The following is an 11,059-nucleotide window of genomic DNA, read 5'->3' on the forward strand; positions in this document are numbered from 1 at the left end:
CGAGGCGAGAAAGGTGAAAGTGGAGGGGAATGGAGGGAAACAACGAGGGAGAACCAGAAATAAATCTGGGAGAAGGAGAGAGAGTGGAGAGAGCAGAGAGAGCGAAGATCGTGGAATAGGCAACTCATGTGAATTCCGAAAGCGGTCAGCGTGATGTTTACGCGATTTCTGCGATGTCTCCTGGATCTACGCCGCTTCACTCTCAATCCCTCGACTGCTTTCTCTGGATACTTGGTTCAAGGCAGTCTGTGTGAAAGTGTGTATCCACCACAGCGCTTACAGCTCCTCTTCGCCCCGTCTAGGATGACTTGACCATTTCCTACACCCACGAAACATAAGTTTATTTCAGTGGGCATAAAATTCATGGCGGGGGCATGGAAGACAACGACGATGACTACTTCTCTGACGACTTCGACGCCCTGCCACCGGGTACGTTGTATGAACTGGAACAACATGCCTTTCAGGCCACTCAGGCCTCGGCCACACAGCACGATGCTCAACCGGTGCAAAACGAGCGGACTGTTCAGAACCAGGCGACCCTGAAGCCTCCACCTCGCCTACACACCGGATTAACAAACGAGTATGACACACTGGAAGTGGGGGAGTTGGAGGCTGAGGTGCACGACAATGCGGTTATGACCTCAGCCTTGCCGCCGGGTCATCATGTCATGGCCGAGGATAGTGGATGGACTATCAACGGCGGAATGGAGGATCCCATGGATGTGGACGACGAATCCGGCCAATTACACGCCTACAGTGAATTCCATGCACGCCTTGAGCAGGTGGGTTTTTCTCTTCTGGGGTTCGAGGACCGCAACAGACTTGGCTAATGCCCCGACAGTTGGCACAGGAAAAGGAGCAGATGCAGCGAGAGCTGGCTGCAGCCAAAGCACAAGCCGAAACAAAGGCCGGCGAGATCGCTATAATCCGATCTAAACAAACGAGAATGACCCAAGACTATGACCGGCAACTGGCAACGTTGCGGAAAGCCATGGCCGACGAAACAGCCAAGCATAAAGAACAGGTGGAGGCAGCCATGTCTGAAGGGAAGATGCTGGCAACAGAAAACATATTCCTTCAACAAGACCTCGTGGAAGAAACTTACCAGCTCCGCAACTATAAAGCGAAACAAAAGACTGACAAAGCGCCACCTGTCACCCCCCGGAAGTCCCGAGCGCTCCCCTTCCGTGATGGATTTGACGACGAGGAGATTGCTGTTCAGTCGCCCAGCAAGTCCGCGACACGCTCTAGACGAGTCACGCCAACAGTGCCCGGAAAGCGGAAGCGACAAGCAAGCCATGATAACCCAACACCGTTACAACTAAGCCCTGTAGGGGAGCTTGTGATGGGTGATGCCCCCGATGGCCCCGAAATTATTGCCGATGAAGATCGCAGATCGCCAGGAGCTGCCAGCCGCGACCAGCGGTTGATGAAACGACTTTTGAATCACCGCATGATTCCTGACCAGGAGACCGATCTCGAGGCGATGGCCAAGCTGTCTTTCCCCTCGGCTCCGCGTCGACCTATATCCAGTTTCATCATGGATGAAATCGCTCATCTTGAAACGGGTTGCTTTGTATTAGACTATACGCAAACAGTCGGATCGCTATGGCAGCGAGCGTTGACAGAGCGCTTCTATGAACCCGTTCCTCGATTTGCAGCTATTGTTCGATATGTCTTGACGCTAGATGACGCCCCGCTGCCTGAAATTATGACTTCTTTACTGGGAGTGTTGCAAGACTCGGTTGAGGTCAATGCTGTTCCGAGGTTTCGATACTCCCCAGCTGCTCGGGAAAAGGCACGGGTGCTCCGACAGACACCACAGTCTGACTTGCAACCGCGAGTTGATTCAACGGAGGCCCTTCGCCTGCTCTACTATATTGCGTGTGAAACTCTCCACCTCAAAAGCGCCCTCGAAAGTTTCTGGCGGCAGATCCGACATACGTTTATTCTCGTGATGCTGCACGGTTCGCAGCCGCTCAAGGACATCGTGCTCATTTTGAACCTGTTGTCGACCAGCATCCGCCCCGACTCATTCGGCCCGATTATGCCCTCTGATGAGAACCAGGCCGACGTGCAGAAGTGGATCATCGACCGTTTGACATTCATGCTAAGCGAGTCAGCGCAGCCAGACGAGGGCATCGAGCCTTACACTCCGTACGATATCTGCGCGATGCGACTCGAAGTCTTGCTGCTTCTGGAAGCCCTGGCATTTAACCCTGTGGCCCCCTCGCGGGAGCACGGAAGCGCCATTATTGCAGCGCATTCGAATGCTCTCGCTCGCCTGTTTCGCTCCATGCATGACGAAATTGACGCACTGTACTCGTCCCCACCCGAGCAGGACCTGCGTGTTTCCTTGGTCAACGGGTTGATGCGGTTGATATTCGGGGTCATGCGCCGTCACGGGCCTTCTATCAACATGCAAGAGAAGTTGGCATGTGTTCCTGGCAGCAAGCAAAAACATCTCGTGGTTCTCACTCGACTGGCATTCTGTGATGGGTCTGTGCTCGAGGCTGGCATTGACGACGAGACCGTCGACATGGCCCACGAGTTGCTGGAAGAGTGGACCAACCCTCAAGAGGCGGAGGCGCTGGCAGAGGCGTTCCCCAGTTCCCGAAGGGAATGATGAATGGAAGTGCTGTTTGTGATGATTTGACATTTATTTTGCATTCATGTGGCAAGGCGTCTACTTCGAGAGTTGAGCATTGCGTTATCAGATATCCATTCAATCTATGTGTCTATATAAACTGGAGGGCTTCACTTCTCCGATCGCCTGAATGGAAAGCAGTGAGAGATTTAGTAGGACACAGGGAGGTTGACTTATGGGTTCTATTTGGTACATTGGAATGAAGCAGCTCCGAGTCAAGAACATCCATGGATATATCCACTGCTAAGAACTACAAACATTGTCCTGACGCCTGGGATTGCACCGACCGTAGGGACAGGGACCACCATGTCTTTAGATTCAGACATGATTTCAATACTAGTCAAGCGATGATTGTCCTTTCATGTAATTCACTATCCCAAGATCTCTTCTCCAACCTCGAGCCACTGGCTCAAGTACTGATGAAAAGAAAAGGATCCACAAGGTGGAAGGTGCCAAAGAATACGCCTGTCAATGACCCGAAAGCCGTTGAACAAACTGTTCCGCCGCGCTGTGCAATGCAGGGACCAATCTGTGGTGGACCGCCTTCATGATCGCAGCCACCCAAACAAGGTAAGTATGAAGAAGAAAAGAAAAAAGAAGGGGAAAGGGCGGGGGAGAGAGCAGGTTTAAATACTTTGGGAAACCACGCTAGTGTTAAGCGAGCGATGGCCTCATCCAATAAGATACGTGTTCCACTTATGCCTTATAAATTAGGCGACAAGACAAACACATGTCACGTGTCAACAGAAGATTTGAGACTCGGGCAGTACGCTGTGTATCCAGTCCCCGGACCACGTCAAAGCCCATCCACCCTGAGTGTCGTGTTTCTTGAATCGCCACCATGAGGAACAGGGCCAGCAACAGCCTGTCCCGAGGAGTACGTCCAATGGCCCATTTTTGAACTATTTCCCATCGGCCCAAACTCACTCTGATCGTGTCCCAGAAAATCCGTCAATCATGGAGCAAATACAACCTATTTAACCTGCATCGATACCGTGTGCCATTCAACCACAATCGCAGTTTCTTCCAGCAAAAATGGACTGCCAAGGCAACTGCTCGCGCCTACCACGGCGAGCAGGTTCGCGAAAGTCAATGGAAGCGCATGTTCTCCCACCGTATTCGCAGTGTTATCCCGATGAACCCCCTCCATCTTGCCGCAGACGATGGCTCCCGGGCATCTGCGGGTCGAGGTTCAGGCCTCGAGGGTGATGCCAAACAGCCGCAAATCACGCCCTACACGCAAATGGCTTTCGCTCCCCTAGAGCGACGTTTGGATGTCGCAATCTTCCGGGCTATGTTTGCCAGCAGTGCGAGACAAGCGAGACAGTTTGTCATTCATGGCGCAGTTACGGTGAATGGACAGAAGGTATGGACCCCGGGACATGAAATTGCGCGTGGCTTCGAGGGAAATCCTGTGGTACTGACGGATATCCCTCTGCTAGATGCGACATCCCAGCTACTTGCTCAACCCGGGCGATCTTTTCCAGGTTGATCCGGAACGGGTCATGTTTGCCACGGGCGCTCCCAAAAATAAATATGAACGGCGCGAGTCCCGGCAGCTGAAACAGAAGGACGCAGCCGAAGAAACAGTGAACCCCGAGGCAGAAGAGAAAGTGGGGAAAGTGGAAAAAGCGGACGCGAAGGAGAGCTCCCGGGACAACCTTCAGGCGCTGGTGGTCCAAGCCAAGTCTATTCTGTCCCGTGGAAAGAATCAGCTTCCCGCTAAACGCAAGCAGGAGCTGCGCGGGTTCCAAAAGGCTGTGCGCCGGGTGTTGTCTCGCTCCGATAGGAGCACCATTCTCACTGACAGTCTGGAAGCCCAGTTCTCGGAGCTCACGTTACTCTTGAAGACGAAGCAGGCTGAGCCGAAAGATTCCAAGGCTGAGAAGCCCGTGCCACGGCCTTCCGAGGTGGAAGAAAACGAGGCCGTGCCCGGAGAGGTGGAGGAGGAACCCTTTGCGAGCGATAAGCTCTCCGAGGCCTTCCAGCAGGCTGCCCAAGGCGAGGAAGTTGACTCCTCGGGGCTGACGAAACATGAGACCTTCGCCCTCAAGCGCGCTCTTGCTCAAATGCACGACAACCCTCTCGACAGCACCAAGCCCTACGCCACTCCCTGGCAGCCTCGTGAATACATGTCCGCATTTGCCTTCATCCCGCGCTATCTCGAGGTCAACCAGAACATTTGCGCAGCCGTGTATCTACGACACCCTGTTGCCCGACCCGGGCTTGCCGAAGTGCCACCCCCTTTGGCGACGAGGTCAGCACCCCGGCCTACGGCTGGTACCTGAGGAGACGGTGGTAGAGAGGTCATCGCCGTAGATGCCTCTAGGCATACAGGTGCCTCGTGTTGTTTTGCCGTGTTTCTGCCATTCCTCCTCCCCCGACTGTATTACTCTTGGATTTGGATTTCTAACCACTGCATATTTTTCTCTGGCCGGTATCAGGACAGGCCATGGTGTTGGCGTCTGTATCTTTGTTTCCTGTACTAGTCTCCCTGTATCACCATAGCTATATGATTGTAAATGGAACTATTTTTGCCGTGAGAACTTTTAGCTACTCTGCCATTTTGTAAACTAACCGCGCAGATCCTTTGATCATCCTAAATGACTCCTATTAAGCCTCGAGAATAATGTGTCATATTGAGAGTTGCTGTGGCCATGTCTGTCTCTTGCAAAAAGCTGTAGGCCGGTATTTTTTTCGCACCGTAAAATTGCAACTTTTGTTTCCCGTTTTTTTCACTTCATCTTATCAACACCCCATCCATCCCCCACACGATCGACAAAGAACCCCCTCAGCTCCGTTTCCCGCGCCTGTTTATTGTTGGAGCTGCATGCTTTTCTGGTTCTCCTGCCATAACCTCAAACTCTGCGCCGCGACCAACTTGTTTATTATTTCGCTGCTCCCACGCGCATTTCGGCGTCGTACTCTCTCCCCGGTCTTGATGATAGGCAATGCCACAGCATCAACGGATGCCCTCGTCGATGCCGCACTCCCAGTCGCAGCACCAGAATTACACCTCTTATCCTTACCGGTCGTCTTTGTCTCACCAGAGAAATCTCACAGCAGTAGCAGCAGGATTGCGCTCGGTATTGAGCTCGGGCTCACACTCTGCCTCGGTCATAGTAAAGAACCAGCCCACAGTGATCGACAAAGCGTCCGAGAGCAGCGGAGGGACTTCCGATGAACACAATGGAGGCAATCAGCGGGAAGTTGGAGGCGTCACCGCCGAGAGAGACCTGTACTATATGCCAATGCCGATGGGTCCGGGCATAATCGGTAACGAAGATGGGACCAATTCTCTGATGGCGAAAACAAGATCAGGCGCACGGGGTACGAAGCGCCGTTCCTTGGACAACGACCAAATCGACGGCGATACTTCCCGGAAACATAGCAAGCGGCTCACGACCAAGGAGGAGGTTGCGCTCTTTGACATTTGCAACCGCCACGCGGAGAATTTCGGGAGTCGCAGCAATCTGTGCAATTGGTGGAGAACTGTCGCTGCAGCGTTCACACGCGCGCTTGGTCGCCCCTACTCGTGGCATTCGGTGCGCCGCAAGGTGGAGCTGGTTACAAAACAGCGCATCAAGAGCTTGGAAGACCAGCAGCAACGAAGTCAGGCTTTGCCAGGCTCTGTTCCTGTAGAGGAACTCATGAATCCACAATGGCGTGCGGCCATTGATCAATGGATCCCGACCTGGCAGCGCTGGGAGCAGGCTGAGGCTCGACGCATTGAAAAGCGCGATGCTGTCCGGAAGCGCCGAAAATCTCAGCCCATCGAACAGTCGTCTCCACAGACTGCAGATCCAGCTAGTTGGCGTATTCCGGCTTCCAATCGGGTCTCGGTGCTCACCAGTCCTGGGATGGACGTCGACGGCGGGGATTCCTTTCATGATGAGGACGCAGATCCGGTTGGTGACGCTGTCCTAGGGACAACTCCAACTCCTGCTTCTGCTCCAGCCTCGGCTGTCACTGCGCCTTCGCTCGAATCTCCTTCAATTTCAGCCCCTGCAGGACTCAGATTGCCCCCGGGGTTTGAATCGATGTTCTCCAACGCAAGCCCGACACCAACTGCACCGTCCGTCCCTGTCTCCACCACGCCAGGACCATCTTCAGATAGCAGCATGGTGACCACTGTCCTTGAGACTCTCGGGAAACTCAACAAGCACCTGGATGCGGCGTCTGGGCCCGATGGATCAGACCCACGATGCTCACCGGTTATCTCTGGTCTGGTTCAAGCTGCCTCAGGGCACAACATCCAGAGTCGTTTTCCCCCTCAACAACAGCCACAACCCCAAAGGCATTCTCCTTCGTATACTCCATCATCAGTTGATATCGACCATCTGAAAGAAGAGCTTCGGCAGGAAGTGCAGGCTGAAGTTCGGCGTGAGCTGGACCGGGACCGAGCGGCACTAGAAGAGAGGCTTGATTCTGTGCAACGGACCCAGGAGATGATCCTGGAAATGTTGAGACAAGAACCTGTCTGAAATTCGCATGGTGTTTACTCATTATTTTGATTCGGGGAGTTGGGCGTTTTCCCTGCTGCACTTGCATTCCCATTTTTGATACCCATGACTATTTACGTGCTTAGATTTTAATCTTACTGAGAATCCAGTCCCGTATTTAAATTTTCTACAAAAATCCCCGTGAGACTACTTTAAGTCAAACAATTCAATTTCCAAAACATTGTAAAATACTTTGACCTTTGTGTGGGAGCTGCCACGGCCCATCATAAGAGTGTTAAGTGTGCTACTAAGGTATACTTCAAAGTCCCTGTACTTCTTTCAAATAAACCTCTACTCAGCATGCTCTACATGCCCCTTGTTCATGTTAGCACCCCCTTGGTCTGAATTCTTCTTGATCTCTTCCTCCTCGTGTTAGATGTACTTCAGGGGGCGTCGGATAGAATCAGCATTGGGATCCTTGAGGCCGATCAAAGGCGGGTTGGAGCGGGTAGTAAGCATCGAGGTCTTCAAGAGTGCGTTTGATGTGGGATAAAGTCAGTATGTTTTCCACCTATCATCCCAAACGAAAACGGGTACGAATGGCTGCCAACGAACCGGTCTCGGGGTAGAAGAAGTATAGCACGGGGAGGAAAGCCGCGTTGAATACCGTCCACACGATCCAAAAGTTCCATCCAATACTCTGGATGCCAATGGGCGTAATCTCGACAATAACAAAGTTACAAATAAATCCTGGACCAGACGATCCAATGTTAGCATTGGGTGATGATTCCCGAGAGATTATCTCGAGTTCGTGCATACCAGTTCGTGGCGGTTGGAACGGCCGTGCTTTTAGTCCGCATGGACAGCGAGCTGATTTCGGTGGGATAGAGCCAGGGGATACCGAGAATCCCCAGACCAAAGGAAATATAAAACAAAAAGAAGAAGGCAATGGACGGAGAGGCCACATTCGAGCCTTTCCCGCTAGTCTCTGTAAAGCGCAACAAGATGGTGATGATCAAGAACGAGAGGAACTGGCCAAAGGTGGACAGCAGCATAAGTCCTCGCCGGCCCCAATGCTCTACCCGCGGAACGGAGAAGCAGGTGAAAAACAAAGTAGACAACGGCATTGCAAGCTGTGAGCGTATATCTTCTGAGCGATGCTAGCTCTTATACTACCGGGGCGAATATCCTGGTGGATGGCGGCTACTGCGCCCGCTAGAAATAGTGTATGTCATGCATACAATGAGTGTATAAAGCACAGTGACAATTGCTCTCTACTCTAATTGAAAACCAAAGACTCACATAAGAAAGAATAGTCATCGGGAGGGCTAAATTACAGAAAGTGGTAGGAAGGAACGGGAATGCACCCGACTCGGTTCGTCGGTGCTTCCAGACCAAGAACATCCTCGAGCCCGTGAAGCACACGCGGACAAAAAGAAAAGAGCCTGACTCCGATTAAGGAGAGGCTGCATCAACCCCATCTCTTCCGACAAGAGTTCGTCTAGTAGTAGAAGGTCTCATCGACGGTACGGCCACGCATCCAGCGGGGCTCGGAACCACGGACGTAGATGTCCTCGTACAGGATGCGGCTGTTGTTGTCAGGGACGGCCATGTTCTCAGCGATGGCGACTTCCTCGTCGACGTGGGTGCGGGCGGCCTTGTCAATGGCCTTGAGCTCATCCTCGGAGGTGACACCCCACTCGAGCATCTTCTGCTTCAGGCCGGCAATGGGGTCGTTGGTGCTGCGCATGCGCTGGATTTCCTCACGGCTACGGTAGGTGGTACCGGGGTCGGACATGGAGTGACCACCGTAGCGGTAGGTCACGTACTCGAAGACCAGCGGGCCGTTGCCCGAAATGGCGTAGTTCTTGCCGTACTGCACGGCCGCCTTGGTGGCCAGGACGTCCATGGCGTTCACCTTGAGACCGGGAATGTACTGGCCACGCTTGTAGTACTCGGTCAGGGCGGAGGAGCGGGAGGCGGAGGTACCCATGCCGTACTTGTTGTCTAGTTGAGTCGAGTTGGTTAGTCCGTGGTCGCCGATATCAGATGAAAAAAAAAAAGACACGGGTGTTTCAAGACATACTTTCGCAGCCGAACAGAGCGGGGAGGTTCCACAGCTTGGCCATGTTGAACGACTCGAACACCTGACCCTGGTTGGCGGCACCGTCACCGTACAAGACAATGCTGGTATTGGGCTCCTCGTTGTAGTGCTGGGCAAAGGCCAGACCGGCACCGACAGGCACCTGGGCTCCGACGATACCGTTGCCACCGTAGAAGTTCTCGGCGAACATGTGCATCGAGCCACCCTTGCCGTAGGCGATACCATCGCGGCGGCCCAGGAGCTCACCAATGATGGACCGGACAGTGCCACCGCGCATCAGGGCGAAACCGTGGCACCGGTAGGCGGTGATGACCTTGTCCTTACGGTTGATGGCGTGCTCAATGCCAACTGCGACGGCTTCCTGGCCGGTCGACAAGTGGCAGAAACCACGGATCTTCTTCTCCTTGTAGAGCCGGTCGGCGGCCATCTCCATACGTCTGTAACCAAGCAATCCGTCAGAACTTTTCAACCAGCAACACAAATACGCTTTAAAGTGGGGGGGGGGATGGTTCGTACCTGACCGAGACCATGTCATGGTACATCTGCTTCAGCTCGCTCTTGGTCGTCTCCAGGGTGTACGGGGGCGGGTCGAGCTCGTAGGTCTCGAAGCTCTCGTCGGAGAGGCGGACGGTGAACGGCTTGTCATCCTCCTATTGCAGCGCAAGTGGCATGGGTTAGTATCGAGTCCGGCGGTCGTCCGTGGAGGTTTTCCAGTTTTCCGAATGGGGGCTCAACAAACCTTCGGGATGTCTTCGGCATGCGACGAGGCCGCGTCGGTGGTGACGGAGCGGCGGGTCAGAGGGGTAAAGGTCTGGCGCCGCAGAGGCGCAGCCTGGCGGACCGCAGTACGGAAGAGCATGATGCACAGAAGGAGCCCAATTGGAGATGGAAGGGGAGTGGGAGATGCTTCTTTTCCCGCAAGATGTTGGGAACAAACTTTCCCTGCTGAGCTAAGCGCTTCCCCTTCGGGAACCGCCGGTGTGGCTGCTGCAAACAGGCCAAACTCCGAAGACGCCTACTCTACCATGCAGCGACAAGAGATACACAGTTGCAATGCTCAAGGGCTCTGGTTATAGTCAGAATTATCTGGTACTTCTTCGAGAATATGGGTTGGGAGGGTACAGGACCGACATTGCCCTTCGAGCGCAACCCCGATATCGGAAAGACACGGTGACCCCAAAACATCACAAATATATACATTCACAACATTGCAATTGATGTGGTGTTCATCGCAATATTATTTTGCACTGACGACAGAAATAGCTTTCCAGGTACTCCAAGACTTGGAACTACTATTCAAGTCGCCCGCTGGCTGTTATAAAACGGCACATGACTGTCATAAAATGACACAATGTTCTGGCATTCGCTACACAGAGGAGTGTTTAAGCTTCCTCTCCATTGAACAGAACCCAGTGTGCCTAGTACCCACCCATAGGGCCAACATCTGCTTTTCTTGGCCCATGCAATGTGTGGAGGGCTGGATCCAAACTGGAAGAAATGAACCGTGACCGCAACCAGTCGGAAATGGTCCTGGAGGGGTATCAAATGAGGCAAAAGTACGGGACTTCTGCTTTGTGCGTTGTACATTGTGTTGATCAACGGCATACTCGACACATCGTGTGCCGCGAAGCGGAATGACAGATGATCAGTCAACTACTCATAACATAAGGATATGTGATAGTATAACTGTTGCCCCAAAAAACCACACGATGTGTCGTTTTGCGAGTTTCTTAGTAACGTTCATCTAGCAATTAGCTTGGGTAAAAATTTATTCTTTCTAGGGCGCCATAAAATTAGAAGTAGTAAAAAAAACCCCCCACAAAGATATTTAGAAAGATACTCGGAAAGAGTAAACATCGTAATGCG

At 52.9% G+C, this 11,059-nt stretch overlaps 5 protein-coding genes across 5 annotated transcripts; 3 read left to right on the forward strand and 2 right to left on the reverse strand.

Annotated features, from left to right (window-relative positions):
* Nucleotides 1–374: 374 nt before the first annotated feature.
* NUU61_002559 (uncharacterized protein) lies at nt 375–2,626 on the forward strand (the record flags this gene model as incomplete). Its single annotated transcript, XM_056653141.1, has 2 exons — nt 375–782; nt 842–2,626. 2 exons carry the CDS (start codon nt 375–377, stop codon nt 2,624–2,626), a joined length of 2,193 nt encoding a protein of 730 aa, XP_056514208.1.
* Nucleotides 2,627–3,488: 862 nt separating this feature from the next.
* On the forward strand, nt 3,489–4,935 carry NUU61_002560 (mitochondrial 37S ribosomal protein uS4m; the record flags this gene model as incomplete). The annotated part of the gene is made up of 3 exons (XM_056653142.1): nt 3,489–3,524; nt 3,591–4,013; nt 4,090–4,935. 3 exons carry the CDS (start codon nt 3,489–3,491, stop codon nt 4,933–4,935), a joined length of 1,305 nt encoding a protein of 434 aa, XP_056514209.1.
* A 681-nt stretch (nt 4,936–5,616) lies between these two features.
* On the forward strand, nt 5,617–7,131 carry NUU61_002561 (uncharacterized protein; the record flags this gene model as incomplete). The annotated part of the gene is made up of 1 exon (XM_056653143.1): nt 5,617–7,131. One exon carries the CDS (start codon nt 5,617–5,619, stop codon nt 7,129–7,131), a length of 1,515 nt encoding a protein of 504 aa, XP_056514210.1.
* Nucleotides 7,132–7,663: 532 nt separating this feature from the next.
* NUU61_002562 (uncharacterized protein) lies at nt 7,664–8,216 on the reverse strand (the record flags this gene model as incomplete). Its single annotated transcript, XM_056653144.1, has 2 exons — nt 7,664–7,787; nt 7,909–8,216. The coding sequence occupies 2 exons, from the start codon at nt 8,214–8,216 to the stop codon at nt 7,664–7,666; spliced, it is 432 nt and encodes a 143-aa protein (XP_056514211.1).
* Nucleotides 8,217–8,590: 374 nt separating this feature from the next.
* NUU61_002563 (pyruvate dehydrogenase (acetyl-transferring) subunit E1 alpha) lies at nt 8,591–10,052 on the reverse strand (the record flags this gene model as incomplete). The annotated part of the gene is made up of 4 exons (XM_056653145.1): nt 8,591–9,096; nt 9,176–9,630; nt 9,710–9,843; nt 9,933–10,052. 4 exons carry the CDS (start codon nt 10,050–10,052, stop codon nt 8,591–8,593), a joined length of 1,215 nt encoding a protein of 404 aa, XP_056514212.1.
* Nucleotides 10,053–11,059: the final 1,007 nt, after the last annotated feature.

This window comes from Penicillium alfredii (assembly GCF_028826965.1).
Source record: "Penicillium alfredii strain IBT 34128 chromosome Unknown utg000004l_segment0_segment0, whole genome shotgun sequence".
NCBI lineage: Eukaryota > Fungi > Ascomycota > Eurotiomycetes > Eurotiales > Aspergillaceae > Penicillium > Penicillium alfredii.